This window comes from Pleurodeles waltl, chromosome 10 (genome assembly GCF_031143425.1).
Source record: "Pleurodeles waltl isolate 20211129_DDA chromosome 10, aPleWal1.hap1.20221129, whole genome shotgun sequence".
NCBI lineage: Eukaryota > Metazoa > Chordata > Amphibia > Caudata > Salamandridae > Pleurodeles > Pleurodeles waltl.
In genome coordinates, this window is record NC_090449.1 from 892543241 (window position 1) to 892558506 (window position 15266).

Genomic DNA, 15266 nt, shown 5'->3' on the forward strand with positions numbered 1-15266 from the left:
TAGAACGACAATGCTCTTTTAGGTTCGAGATGGTGGCGTTGCTCCTCTTCTTTAGAAGGATGTGGAGGAGCGTAAAAAGTAGAAAAAGTGATCAACTAGCCTACATGAAATGGAGTTAGCACTTTGAGGAGAAAGGAGGCTATTGTGTGAAGCACCAGTTTTTCAGGATGAATGGAAAGATATGGAGGCCTGGATGTTAAAGCCTGATGATTACTTACTCTTTAGGCAGATGTCATGGCCACAAGAAAGGTTGTTTTGATCATAAGGAGCCTGAGGGGACAGTTATGGAGCGGCTCGAATGGAGCACATATCAAAAAAGTTAAAACAAGATTAAGGTCCCACTGAGGCATGATATGTGGCGAAGGAGGAAAAAGATGAACACCTTTTAGAAACATATGTGCAGTAGGGGACTTGAAGAGGGATGGCTGGTCAAGCAGCTGTTGGGCAAGAGAGAAATGAAAAGCAAAACTTGAGAAAGGGGGACAGAAAGGTGATCAATTTGTTTTTCTCCATACCATGCCACAATTGTTTTCCAACAGCAGGCATATACTGTCTTGGTGGAGAGATGCCTGGCTGCCAAGGTGACATCAAAGACTTCGGGAGGAAAGTCAAAAGCTATCAACTGTCGCCGATCAATCTCCATGCAAGAAGGCAGAGACTGGACAGGTTTGGGTGGAGGACCATTGAGGACCCTTCCCTGCTGCTGTGACAGAAGATCTCCCCGAATGGGCAGCCTGATCGGACGATCAATGGCCATGCTCAAGCGCTCGGGATACCAGACTCTCTGTGCCCAATCCACAGCCATTAGGATGATTTGGGCCCATCCCATTGTTCTTGATCTTCTTGAGATCTCTGGGCAGGAGTGGTATTGGTAAAAAGGCATAATGAATGCCTGAGCTCCACTCAAGACAAAAAGCATGTCTGAGTGATTCACAATGGATATGCCCTGATGTTCTAGCTATGTTCAGACGCAGGTCCTCTTGATAAGGGGGCCAAGATCCCACTTTACCCAGACTATTACAGTACCATATAGTGGTGGTGTTGTCCGTGAACAACTGCACTAGCCTTCCCTTGATGGAAGATAGAAAGGCCTTTAATGCCAATCAGATCGCCCGGAGCTCCAACAGGTTGATGTGGAGTCCGGATTCCGCCGGAGACCAGAGTCCTCTGATCTCTACCTCTCTCAGATGGCTTCCCATCCCAGGAGTGATACATCTGTCAATACTGTAAGATCTGGGTGGGGAAGAGAGAGGGCTCTGCCTCCGACCCAATCACAGTTTGTTAGCCACCAATGCAGATCTTTTGCAGTTCATGTCGGAGAAATTCCCCTGATGCTGTGCCTATTCGAACTTCAGGTCCCACTGCAGAGCCCACATATGCCACCGGGCATGGGTCAACACCAGGATGCAGCAGGCCATGAGTCTCAGCAGCCTCACAGTCTGTCTCACTGAAACCCAGGATAGAGACTGGAAAATCAGTATCATAGCCTGAATATTCTGGACCCACTGTTCAGGAGGATAGGCCAGAAACTGCACCATGTCCAGAACAACTCCAATGAAATGGAGCATCTGAGAGGGAGTCAGGTGTGAGTCTGACCTGTTGATAGTGAACCTCAGCAAATGCAAGTGGCCCGCTGTAGTCAGGAGGTGGGAGAGACAGCCTTGAGCGAGTCAGCCTTAAACAGTCAGTCGTAGAGATAAGGGAAGACTGGTACCCCGGATCTCCGCAGATGAGCTGCAACTACTACCATCCCCTGGGTGAACACCTGAGTGGTGCTGGTAAGGCCAAAGGGGAGAATGGTGAACTGAAAATGTTTTTGGTCTACCGTGGACCGCATATAACGGCTGTGGGCAAGCAGGATAGGAATGTGGAAGTATGTGTCCTGCAAGTCCATCGCTACCATCCAGTCTCCTCAGTCCAAGACAGACAAGACCTGAGCTAGCATGAGAATTCTGAACTTATCCCTCTTGATGAAGTAATTGAGGGGGTGTAGATCTAGGTAGGACAAGGGCCCCTGTCCTTTTTTGCCACTAGAAACTAGAGGGAATACCAACCACAACTCACTTCTGACATCAACACCCTCTCTATGGCTCCCTTGGCCAGGAGAGCTGTGAGTTTGTGGCAGAGAAGGGTTAAGTTAAGTGATCCTCCAGTTGTGCCTAGTCCACAATGTATGGTAAACTTGTTGCCTCCCTCCAGTCAGCGACAGCCTAAGAGTATGGCCTGGGTCTTCTCCGGGTCCGCTGGCAGCACCTGCACAACCTAGTCCTAGAACGCATGGGAGTAGCAGCCCAAAAGGCATGCAGTGTTCATGGACCTCAATGCCTGGAGAAGTATCCAACCTACTGGCTTCAACCAGTTCTTCACACCATCCATGTTAGGTTCTTCATAGTGCTGATATGTTTCTGGGACCAGCAAATCCTCTAGGAAGGCAGGTCTCCAGATGGCGCAAGATACGGAGTCAGGCGATTCCCCTCTTGCTCCATGTAGGAGTCAGAGATCAGAATGGGGGAGGTGCTGCCGGTGGGAACCAGGAGCTTCGACATTAGGACCGGCATTGGGGAAGGTCGAGGTGGTACAACCAGCACAGGATCCTTGGAGCCAGGGTAGGAGCCACCAGCGCAGAACCAGGAAGCAGGCCCCTGCCCACCCCTCTGGGCCTAGCCACCCAAATATGAGGCACATAGCCTCAGAGAATTCTTTAAGTTGGGCAGAGGTCACTCCGGCTCTTGGAAAATGGGGGAGGCGCGGAGATGGCCCAGGCTCTACTACGGAGCCAGGTCTCCAATGCCAACAGTCAGTCGCCTTGTCGGCCAAAGGATGTGGAGAAGTTGAAGGCCTCTTTGACTTCTTCTTGTGGTGGGATCTACCCAAGTGGCCCGACAACTTGGAGTGTGACGAAGATCTCGGACTTCGCAACAGCTGTGGGATGTCCCTCTCGACCAGGTGCCTCTATTGTTGTGGCACTGAATGTCGAGCCGCCAGGAGCTTGAGGGATCTCTCCTTCACGGCGCAGCAGTCTGAACAGGCCTTGGGGTCATGGTCACGCTTGAGGCATACAAGATGTGGGTCAATGATAAGCACCGCAGGGCTTGAAACCAGCCTTTTTAGATGACATTCCTGTCACTCCAGGAGGAAAACCTCAAAAAGAGTGTGACAAAACATTGAGAAAGGGTAGGTCTTCTCCAGATCTGCACTGGATGGAGCAGAAAGAAAAGAACTGATGTCAACATGCCTGAGTGGCGCCTAAGTATGCACTGCAAAAGTCACTTCCGATGGAATGTGGAGCCAAACACTGCCACCGACCGGCACGTAGGAGTACTGCTCATGAAAGATCTTCCAGATCCAGTTTGGCACCTGGGTATAATTCTAAGGTAAGGATTTTGCAGCTAGAAGTCTATATCAGGCAATTAAATGTTACTACTAGGCCTGCAGCACTGATTGTGCCACCCACTTAAGTAGCACTTTAAGCATGTCCCAAGCCTGCCTCTGCAGCCGGTATGTGCAGTTTTAAACTGGCATTTTGACCTGGCAAAATAAACCTTTTGTCAGGCCGAAAGCTTCCTTTTTAATACATGTAAGTCACCCTTAATGTAAGCCATGGACAGCCCAGAGGAGAAGGCGCAGTCTATTTAAAAATATGGACATGTACTTTTTAGTGTTACACATTCTAATAGGGAAAAACACTTGCATTTGTTTTCACTATTGTAAGGCCTACTTCTCCCACTGGATAACATTGTAGTTTCTTTCTTACATTTAATGAGCTGTAACATTCACATGAGAAAAGGTAGCTAATTCATGTTTGGTGTCTTTGGAATTGTAATGGAAAATTCTAACTTATGGTAAAGTTCAATTTTAAAATTCAATTTTGAAAATGCCACTTTTAGAATGTTGGCATTTTCCTCCCTTAGTCATTTGGAGCCTGCAGCCTGTCTCTGGGTCACATGACCCGACGGCGAGCCTGGTATACCATTCCATATCATAAGTGCAGGCCCTGTAGTGCAGCTTTGGTGCCTACAAACTTGTGGCAGACCTCCTGCAGGTTCTTTGACCAGAATACGTTAGGACTAGGTACACTTTATTTTCCTTTTTACGGAGACTAGTGGGACATTATCCCCCGTATCTCACTCCCTATATTTTTTTAATCTTGACTTGAACCTTTCTTCTGATCTATTAAGATTGTGATGTTAGAGGTTCAAAGCCAATTTTAATCCACTTTCCTCTCCTTTTGCTTTTTCACAGTCAGTTTCCATTTCAGACCCCACTCTGCTAAACATTAAATTTCGGTTGAGTACCACCACCGATTTTGGGGTGGTCCGCCAGACATTGCAGCACCGGTCTGACGAGGAGATTGCCCAGTGATGAAACTTGGCATCCTAATGGATGGTTGAGGGCTCTCCTGATATTGCTGACTCTGTCCATCCTGCATATATTTTGAGTGATATATATATAAAAAAAACGTTTTTATATATATTGGAACTGTGTACTCTGTTTTTTATACATTAGACCTCCTGGACCGCCATAGTGACGTCTGGAAATATGGAGATCGTAGATCCCTGCCACTGTAGGGGCTGTGTTCTTGTGCAAGCCAAAGTGCTACATCCCAGTCACAGAAATTGAGTCTGGCCAGACTCTGTCTTGGTGAGGCACTGGGAGTAGGCGGGGCCCAACGAACGGTGGGCCTGTTCAACCACAAAAGTAGAAGTAAAGTTTTGGTGGTCAAGCAGGTTAGACAACAAGCATTCCACAAAGAGATCAAGGCGGCCAGTATCAGCGGACTCAGAGTATGCAAAGATTGTTGCAGCGACCTCGGACCTCCAAATCCTCATGTTTAATAACCACTGTCTTCAGCAGACATTCCAGTTTGTCTAATCACTTGGTTGTTTATAAAGCACCGTCACCCAGGCTAGATATGTGCTTCTCTGCCCTTTCAAGTCTTGTGTGTTGGTGATTCAACTGCTGTCCCATTCGATCAAGGTGTCCAGCTTAGGTGCCAAAGCTGCTGTCAATTACACGAAAGCCTGCGCTGAGCTCCGCCATGAAGGCATCAGTACCAGACAGCTGGGTACCGTCAGAATTCACAGCAGCCCCCCAGCTCCACAATGGGCACAGGACCAGGTGTGTCAATGGGCTTTGTTTTCTCAAAAGGTAACTTGCGTTGCAGCACCATGACTGAGCCACAAGCAGTTCTGCGGCAACAGTGTTGGGCAGCAGATGGTAATTGCAATAGTCAAAGATGGCATACAGCTATGACGCGAGTGTCTCAATTGTGAAAACAAAATGAGGGTGACAGTTGGAGCCGCCCACTGGTAGAAAAGCATGAAGGGGTTATTTCAATGGTTCAGGCTGTACAGGATGGCAGAATTCCAGAACCCTTGGGTGCCCAAACGGAGTCAAGCAACTGGAATGATGAGCTCGGCCCCTTGGGGGGGCCAGAAAGTGCACAGGAGGCCACTCGCCGAGGGCAGCCTCACAAGATCTACAGATGCCCAGAGGAGTCGACCCTCAGATGCACACTACATTGTAAGTACAGCAACACTGGTTAGTGCGAGACATTGTGCTTGACATGCAGGGGACTGGAAAATAATCAGGGGGCAAGTGAGGTGCAGGGACCCCAGTCTAAGTCCAGGAGGGTGTTGGCAACTGTCCTCGGGAGTCACAGATAAGCGTGGCAGTGTTAGTGGCGGGGCAGGCATTGGGAGAGACAACAGTATTGAAGGCCTTACTCTACAGAACCCGGTGGAATGCACACGAAGGATGATGGAGGCAGCAGGCTGCTCTGAGCGCGAGTAGGTGCAGCGTAATAGTGAAGGTAGGTGACAGCGTGCTCTAAGGCTTTGCTGGATCTACTGTACAGCCCTCAGGGTCACCAGGAAGGAAGGCACTATATCACATGCCCGAGCCACAGAAAACGGTGACAGGAGGAGTGGCCATGATAAGTCTCGAGGTTCTTGAATAAATCAACCGTGCCGGTCGCGTCGGGAATCGGCAGTGTGCCACTACTCATCTCTCCAGTACTATTTGACTTCTCCTAGAGATTCATGACAAACAGCAGCTCGTTTATGCTCCAACCGTATTTACATATACGCCTTATACATCTTAAGCCTTGACAATGTCTTGAACACGAAACACGTGTTGGCTGTTTTTGCTGTATGGACTTATTGTTACATTTGATTACCCTATTGTAACTCTGACCATTTATCACCATCGGGCTGTTCTGAATACATGGACATTTTGTACAGCGCAATCTTTGTGATTGGAACTTCAACTACCTACTTGCATCTATAATAAATTTCTATACATCATCTTCCCAGACCGGACATCTAATCAATTCTTGAACATTTTCTGGATCTACTACACTGGTGTGCCCTGGCCACTCTTCTTGTATTGTATAGGCAACCTCCCACTCCTTAGTGGGTTGCCCTCCAACACCTGTGGTGACAGATGTTTTGGCTAGCCTGGCACCCAATACTACATTGTTCGCCTAAATGACTACTCTCTGATCCTACAGCTGATATATCTTTTGCGGCTGTGCGAGCACCTGTTGGCATTCTCCACCTTCTTCGCTTGACTCATAGTGTAATTTAGGATTGGCTTGTGCCTCACCCTTACAAGGACTGTGGTTGCTGCTTGACCAGCGCTTACACCTTAGGCAACCAACATTCCATTTTCTTACAGGAAGGGGTATTACATTTTCAACTCTGTGACAAATACAAGCAGGAGGACAAAATGTATTATGAACTCTGTGACAAACACTACCGGAAAGGACTTTACATTGTTTAATACTGAGACCTTAGACAGATCTCTAATGCACGAGAGACGAAAGGGCTCTGCTCTTCATTGTGCACATATGTAATTTAGTATTTAGTTGTGTATGAATTAAATTACTTTTTAGATATTGCATACGCCAAAACCTTTTGTTTTTCATTGTTTTTTTGCCAGTGGATCCTCAGGCACTGCCATGGGACATTGTCAATCAAGTCTTGGACTAGCCTACAGAAGTATCTTAATCTCACTATCTTTCTACAGGCTTTTTTGAGTGCATTCTTCCACTAGGATGCATGATGGACTATTTTCCATCTGAAATTATTCAACAATCATCACACATTCATTCATTTTTCTGAAAGGTACAGTCACCAATTCCACACTCAATAGTTTAATGATCCTCTTCAGTATTACTGGGGCACTGCTTCCGTTGTGTGTGCTCAGAAACTGTGATTTAAGCCCCGTCTGGTGGTCTCCTCTCCCCAGTAAGGATACATGATTGTTCTTCTACTCTGCCTCTCAGGTGCTACTCACATAGTGAGTGAACCAATCGGCTGTTCTCCCCTGCCTACAGGATGCGCATAAGCCCCTGCTCCCTTTTTGCATACCTGGAAACATTGCTTTAATACCCGCTTGATGACTCCTCTTCTCTTTTGCCGGTTCACTGCTGCTGTTAAGCTGGCCCACAGCTTTCTCAAGCTGCAGACAGTGGAAAAGCCAATGGGTATTGCCTGTAGATAACAATGCAAGCCAGACCTGTTGGCACTGGCAGTGCTTGATTTAAGTCAGAACCATTGAGCGTCAGTCACTAGTGCTCAGCCTCCATACGGCATGTACTCAGGCCAGTCCCCCCAAAGCTACCTGACACATTGCACCAGTTTATCTTTCACATGCATGGATGCTTCTGCATCTTGTTAGAGTGATTGAAGTGAAATTACAGCAGAGCTACTCCTCAAACAGTGGCACTCCTTTAATGATGGTGTAACCTGAGACACCCTCCTTCCTTAAGCCTAAGCCTAACTAGGAAACAGGGCAAGTCTACTAATGCTATGCCAAGGCAATGACCTCCCTAGCTGGGCTCTCTCACTCCTTACTCCCACCTGCAGTTTATCTTGCAGACCACCTGTATAGAGGATTAGCAAACTCCCACTTCTCAAAACTCTGGAAGGTGGCAAATTAATCAGCTGCCCTCCCTTTGTGTAGTAATCCCAAAATCAGCAAATCCTCCATCAGTCAGTGCAATCATCCCTCTCTAGCATGGAACTTGCTCAAAATCAAGAAATGCCCATAGATGCCAGAGCTTCTTACAGGTTACCTCTGCTCACCGCTGTTTCCAAACTGTTTTACTTGGCTTTGCTGCAGTAAAACGGCATGCAGCAGATTGGAGGGATGCTGTAGTGACGCCATTAGCATCCGGGATTTCATTGGTAATTTGAAGTTTTTTTTATGAAATGGAAGGGTGGGAACTACTGTACAAGCTGAAAGGCAGCATTTCTACAACCAGACTGCCAAAGAAATCAATATCCGGCAAAAGTAATTTGCTTGACAACATTGTTACTATTTAAGCAGTACTTACTTGTTTGGTATGTACTATGAAACTCATTTTGTTTTCCAGACTGTGGATTTGGAAACACGTGTCTGCATCTCCTAACTGCCACATAAAGCAACCAAATTTCAGACTAATCAGTAGAGCCTGCAGTGAAAGAGAAAATGGTAATGTTACAGCCATAACTGGAATGCTTGAAATGTTATTTAACAGTATTTTTAACAGAATTACATACTGAAGGGACAAGGTATCTGCCATTTTCTTTTAAGCTCATCTTTGGTACCAAGCTGCAAACGTCAGGCACAGAAAACTGTGACTGAAACCCCCCCAGTCGTTATCATACATTCCAACTACCTGTCTGATGTAATGTCGGTTATGAACATTTTACTAAGCAAATTATTTAACAGGATGCTGGGCTAAATGCTGTGTGTCTATCTGAGACTGCGGTTGTCTCCAGTAATGATACTGAGCAGCAAGTGAGCTGCTGTGGCAACAATGTCTAACCGTTTCAGCTTGTGTACCTTGTAACAGATAATACCACTGGTACTTGATAGCTTTCCTTTTCATTTGAGCATGAGAAGGCTTATAATAGTTGCACCTTTTCATGCTACACGAAAAGTAGTCAACTAGTCTTTTGCTAATCCCAAACATGTTTGAAGTCCTCACTTCAACTTAAAGGTCATACTTGCCAAGACATATAAGGCATTTTTTGGTGTTTCACATTCTTACATTATAGACATAAAAACTTTAAAACAAACAGAAGCCCTCTCCTACATCTTAAAGCATTAAATAATATACCCTTTGTGAGTTGGGCATTTCTTACTCAGAATCCGGGAGAAATCTGCCTTCCCAAAACCCCATACTGATTTGATTACTACAATATACCATGTATTTCAAGTAATGGAATTCTGCCAGTCGGACTCTTTCTTAAAATAGGAAATATATAAACCAGCACAAATGAAGGACCACAATGCAAAGAAATCAGATGCAAGAGTGTTTGAGTCGCAACCAATGGACAAAAGGGCACTAGTAGGTAACAGTACCATCTCCAATTGTAATATCTTAGAAGAGGCTCAGAGAGAAGTAGTAGTAGTCCAAATGGCAGAGACATCGTAGGAAAAAACCTAATATAGTTCTTCTGCATATATTCAGTCAACTCACAAAGTAATAACACCTTGGAAAGCATGGAAAATCAGGAGAAAACAATGCAAGCAATGGGCATTCAAAAAAACATACAAAAAAAACTCACAAAACCTCACAGCACAAATGGCTGCTCAGGTGGTTGGATGTGGTAAATTTCTTGACCAAATCCAACACCTTGGAAGACGCGTACACAAAAGGATCCCCTCTAAGTTTATCTCCCAAAACGTTCTATTCGCTCTTGAATATCAAGCGTGAGACATAACATCTTGAACTGAGGCTATCTAGTAAAGCTTTTAGAATTCTTCCAAAATCTACACACCCTGAAGTCAGAAGACCTTACCTCAACAGAATTTTAAAAAAAACAAAAGAAGTAACCAAACATGCAGAACCAACTTTAGCCACATTTTACTCTCATGAATCGGCTAGGTCCCTCCTGGATTTAAGGGCTACATTAAGGCAAAATGGCTTAAAGATCACCAGCTACCACAAAAATGCTTATCCTTCAAGCTTAATAATGTTGTCACCGCGGCTCAAGGCCAATAAGTACACAAAGCTTGCTTCTAAACCAGAACAACAGCCCAACACCAGACACCAATGAGTGAGCCAGTGTCACAGAGAAAGAAAGCTCTTGCCATCAAAGGGTAAATCGCAGCATGAGGCCAAGAGAAAGCTAAGCTAAGCAATGAAGAGTCATCTAACCCTGGAAGTCACACAAGCTCGTTAAGGGAAAAAAAATCATGAGGCTTCACACTCAATTCTAAACAACCCTTCAGGGAAGGAATCAATCAGTATAAGCATCTGCAAACAGCAAGCCGCAAATGAAAACCATCGGTCGCTGATCTTTTCAAGACGTTCAAATGGAAAACACACATTTAGTGACACAGGCTGGGTGTGGGTCCCAGCAGCCTTGCATATGGAATCAAAAGCATGAACTGTCCAAGGCACAGAAATGGATCCACTCCCTGCACGTAATGCTTCATCTGACATTTTCACCATCTTGACATCTGTCCAAGGAACGTGGGAGGACTAAGGTTCAAAATACAAGACAGCGATATCCTGAACTTTTTACAAAAATGAGGTTACTTTGGGAAACGTGGGCAGTGTCATCAATGTCCCTTTAGGCTTTCTGGAGTACCACACTCTTGTGGGCAAAGTCAATCCTAAGAATCAGCCAAGAGAAGGCATAGCAATTTATATTAATTCAACATAAAAGTCGAAACAATGGGTATCACTGAAAAATGGATACAGTGAGTGAAAGTAGAAGGTTGGTTGTACACAAAAAATTCTCTAATAATTTATATTTCTGAATATCTACATTCATCCAAGTAACGGTGAAAAGATATCACATAGTATCACACAGGAGGCCATAATAACCAAACTACTGGTTGGTTATCATGCCGCTTATTTGTTCTTTTTAGGAGAATTTAATCTAAATGGCCTCTACATGGGACACTATATTGCAAGAAGTGTGCAACATACTTCAACAGGTAACTCAGAGAAGAAAGCAGAGGGACATCATGGGTGGCAAACATGTATGGCACTAGGACTAAGAGTATTAAACAGACAATTCGAGGACAACCAGCCAACAGTCTGGACGCACCTGAGCGCAAAGACGGACTCAATCATCAACTACACAATGTTAAGTCTATCCTTCTTTAAATACATTGCCGGCTACAGAATTGAACAGTGAACGGAGATTGACCACTTGCCACAACAAATTATAGTCCGGACGTACAGACTTTTGAAGCGACCACCCTCATGAAGGAAGATGCACACAAAGAGGATCTAAAGACGTTAATCTGGAACGCTTACATCTCACTAAAAGTAATGGAAAAATGAGGCAAATTACTGAAGGAAAGCAAAAGCCTAGAGAGCAACGGGGTTTCAGCCTGGCAAACTCTGTTACCACCCAACTGGAAACACACCCAAACACAGACAAGACGTCTAGGGTAGTGGGTTACAAATCCATCTGGATGAACAAACACCTCAAGGAAATGAAGAAAGGAAATAAATAGGGAATTGTGCATACTGAAGAAAAATCCCTTGGCACAGCAGTCCAAAGTACGTCTCATGAGGAAAGCATACTAAAAGGAAGACCAGTTCTGGTGTAAAACATGGTATGCCATGAAAAAAAGAAGAATCCAAAAGACTTCTAGTACTGAAAGTGATCAAGAAACCTTGTGACACTCCTGACCAAAATGGCCTGCCACATGCCCTCTTCAAAGCCAACCTTCAATTCTGGCTCAAAGAACTGATCAGTTTATATCACAAAACCTTGCTCACAGGAGGGGTTCGGGAATCATAGAGAGGCTCTATCATACATCCGATATTCAAAGAAGGGGCAAACAACAACCCAGCTAATTACAGACTCATAGCCCTCCTAGATACTGATATTAAACACACTGCCTGCCTGCTCCTTCATGACCTGGCCAACTGGGCTACCAACTTGAAAATCGTTCCTCTGTACCAGACAGAGTTTTGACCGTGGTGAAGCACTTTTCTAAATCTCCTAACCCTCGCAATTATTATGGAAATACATTACTGTCACTGGTAATGTGGTCTGGTATTCCTCCCACATTACTCAGGCCCTTCTAGACTTTGTACATACTGAGTCAAATTAAGCGACGGTACAACACTGTCCCGAAACGTTTACACTGACTCCATTCTCAAGCAGGGGTGCATGCTCACCCCCTCCTATTTTATTTGCTCATCTCAGACCAGTCAAGCGTACTCGGCATGGTAAATGCACACGCCCTGAAATCTACTTTATGCGGACAATCTCTTACTACTCAACAAGATGTAGGTAGGTCTTCAGATATTACTCAACACTGCATGCTTTTAATATCAATTCCAAATTGGTAGTTAACCTTGCCAAAACCAAAACTGTTAAAATAGGAAGGAAAACCAACATTTCTGGCTCGTGGCACATTAACAGCAAAAAATGTAAATAAGTACAAGTATTTAGGAGTTGTGATCAACCACAGGGGTTCTTATATACCACACAACCAACTAATGAAATCCAAAGCATTGACAGGGAGATTGGCATTCAAAACACTATTAAAACACTGTGGGGCCCCATATTTAGCCTGCTCCTAAATGTTATGAGCGCCAAACTGATACCATCCATCGCAGATGGTAGCGACAACATGAGGGGCAAACATGCAGCATTACTAGAATTTCAAATTGCCAAGACATACAGGTGTACCTTTAGACTTCAGAAGTACACATCTCAGGCACAAGTACGTTTTGAGTTTGGCCTATTCAAACAAGATCTGCAGAGTAGAATCTGTTTTAAAAAAATATGCTACAGACTTCGGACTACTTAACTTAATAACTTCAAGCACTTTACAGGCAGATTTCTTATAGTCTCAAAAGATATCAAACAAAATTCCCTTATTCTACATAAATACCTCGAGCTTTACCCTTCACTTGTAGCCCTGTATTTACAGCCACTACTGAGGCGCTGAAACCAATGCGCATAAGACTGAATGCCAATTTTACAAAATTCATGCTCATATTCAACAAAAGGGTTGGTCAAGTACAGCTTATCCAAAAATAATTAGATGCACTTTGGGGCATGACTGTTTCCACGTAATGACGTTAACACATAACACCACCAGAGTTCATGTTAACCTTGTTGCAGCTTCCTACACTCCAGAATGACAAAAGAGCAAATACACATCTTCGCACTTTAAACACTCAAAGCCTCTGGTATTGATAGCCCCTCTGAGGAAAAATATCTTAGCACTTTATAATCGACCTAAGAGACACTCCAACATTCCAGACTTGTTGAGACAGATGAACTCTCTGCTCGGTCACACTCCTTCCAAGAAAGCAGAAAGAATTCAAAAGGAAATGATCAGAACTGTAGAGCTTGCATACTTCTAATACTAACACTAAGTACTTTGAGAATCCAAGGGCGCAAGGACAAAGGTCTCAACAGTGCAGAGACACTTTTTAACCACCAGCTTCTGCACATAAACACTTTGAACACTGGAGGTTCTCTATTAAATATTACCTAGTCATTGTTTTTTAACCATGAGCTAATTGTTGTTTTAACTGATCAGTAGCATTGGACTGTTTGGTATATTTTTCAGTTTTTGCCCTTTTAATGCACGAAGCTGTCTCTACTGACTGTGCATGGACATTAATAAAACTTGACTTGTCAGAAAAGGTTTTATCTGCAGAGGGTTCTCACCTGGATTGCACCCCCTCTACTCTTCTTTTTGACCTAGCTATGGGACCTCTGTCAGCCTTGTGAGGCAATGAGAACCTCTCGGGGATCTCAGGGGATCAGAATATATGATCAGTTCTTATGAAGGTGAAGTCTCAATGGTCTATGCTTTGTATTCATTTCACAGATATATCAACTCTGTGCATAAAAAGTAAATGGGAATACTTTTTTTTTTGCTGACTGACTGGTTTAAAAGTCTAAATTCTTACGGCACCATTGTCTTATTACATCTAACAAAGACGCTTTTCCGGAAGTCAAGGGTGATCAGAAGCTCCTCTGATTATCTCTGTCCAGTCATGTTTTCACTTTTGCATATCAGTTTTCCCTCATTCTCTTTCCAACAAAATTACCTCTGCATCAAATGTCAATAGAGAAGCATTAGAAAATAGCTTTGAAAGTTGCATAGGTCATTCAAAGAAGAAGAAAATCATATTTTCGGAGGAGGTAACCACTGCCACACGTAGATATTCCACTTCCTTAAAGTTACTACTCACCTAGCAGCATTAAGTGCGAGCACCAATCTGCCCTCCTGCTTCAAATAAAAACAGCAGTCTATCCATTCTCGGCAAAGAAAAAGCTGTTCTAAAAAGTAAACAACTAAATACACAGGTCCCTACGTTCTGACTGTCCTCTAGTACAATTCAGCTCAAAACTCAATTAACTGATCCAAGTTATTTCATCCATACAAAGATATCTAAATTAGCATGTTAACACTCGGAGGCATAAGAAGGGAGTCCTTGATTTGATTACAGGAGGAAATGCACCTATATTGGTTAGCCGTGGTGACTTGTAATTGGTGAAAAGAGAAAGGAGTTTGTCACTAGGAGTGACTGCATCCTCTTTGGATGTGGGAGAGGTATCTTTCTGGACACAATAAGAAGAAATTCCCACCTAGTGGGAAAACTTCACAATTATCTTCAGTCTCCGTTTTGATACAGCTCAGTAGAACAATTACTTACCTTCAGTAAACTCTTTCTAGTGTGTATCCTATCTAACTGCAGATTCCTCACCTTTTAAGTCCACCTGGCACTATACTGGATGTGGAAAATTCACAATTGGTTCAAGGTGCTGCTCATTGGTGCCACTAGAACATGTGGCAGCCTCATCCTGCCTCTGGAAGTGAAGCCGTGGAGCAATATAAAAGCGCCCTCACCTGCATACTGACATCAGTTTCCAACATATAGTTCCGCACCTTTGAATATGTAGCATCACAAGTGTGAATAATCTAACATGGAACTCTATTACCATCTAAAAGTCCACTCCCAAGAACAGTGGGGAGGGTGGTTAGAGAGGACTCTGCAGTTAGATAGAGAATCCACCAGAAAAAGTGTTAGCGAAGGTAGGCAAGTTGTTCTTCTGATGGATACTTTTAACCACAGATTCCTCACCTTTAAATAGTTACTGAAGTAGTATCTCCTAAAAGGCAGAGATTCAGAGAAATGCACTTCACACTAGGAAATTCTGCAGGACTGAGTGTGCAAAAAGACCCTCCCCTAAGGGTTTGAGTGTCTTGGCAGTAATTGCTCATGAAGGTATGAAAGAACATTATGGAGCTACCTGGTAGGACATCCAGAACCA

General features: G+C 44.2%; 1 protein-coding gene across 2 annotated transcripts in view; it reads right to left on the reverse strand.

The window, feature by feature from the left end:
• Positions 1–15266, reverse strand: part of KRIT1 (KRIT1 ankyrin repeat containing) — a 449032-nt gene that overhangs the window by 12271 nt on the left and 421495 nt on the right. For both annotated transcript variants that reach the window (XM_069211631.1, XM_069211630.1), the window contains one exon: positions 8342–8458. In XM_069211631.1, the coding sequence (XP_069067732.1) occupies positions 8342–8458 (117 nt within the window). The remainder of the gene's footprint in view (positions 1–8341; positions 8459–15266) is intronic.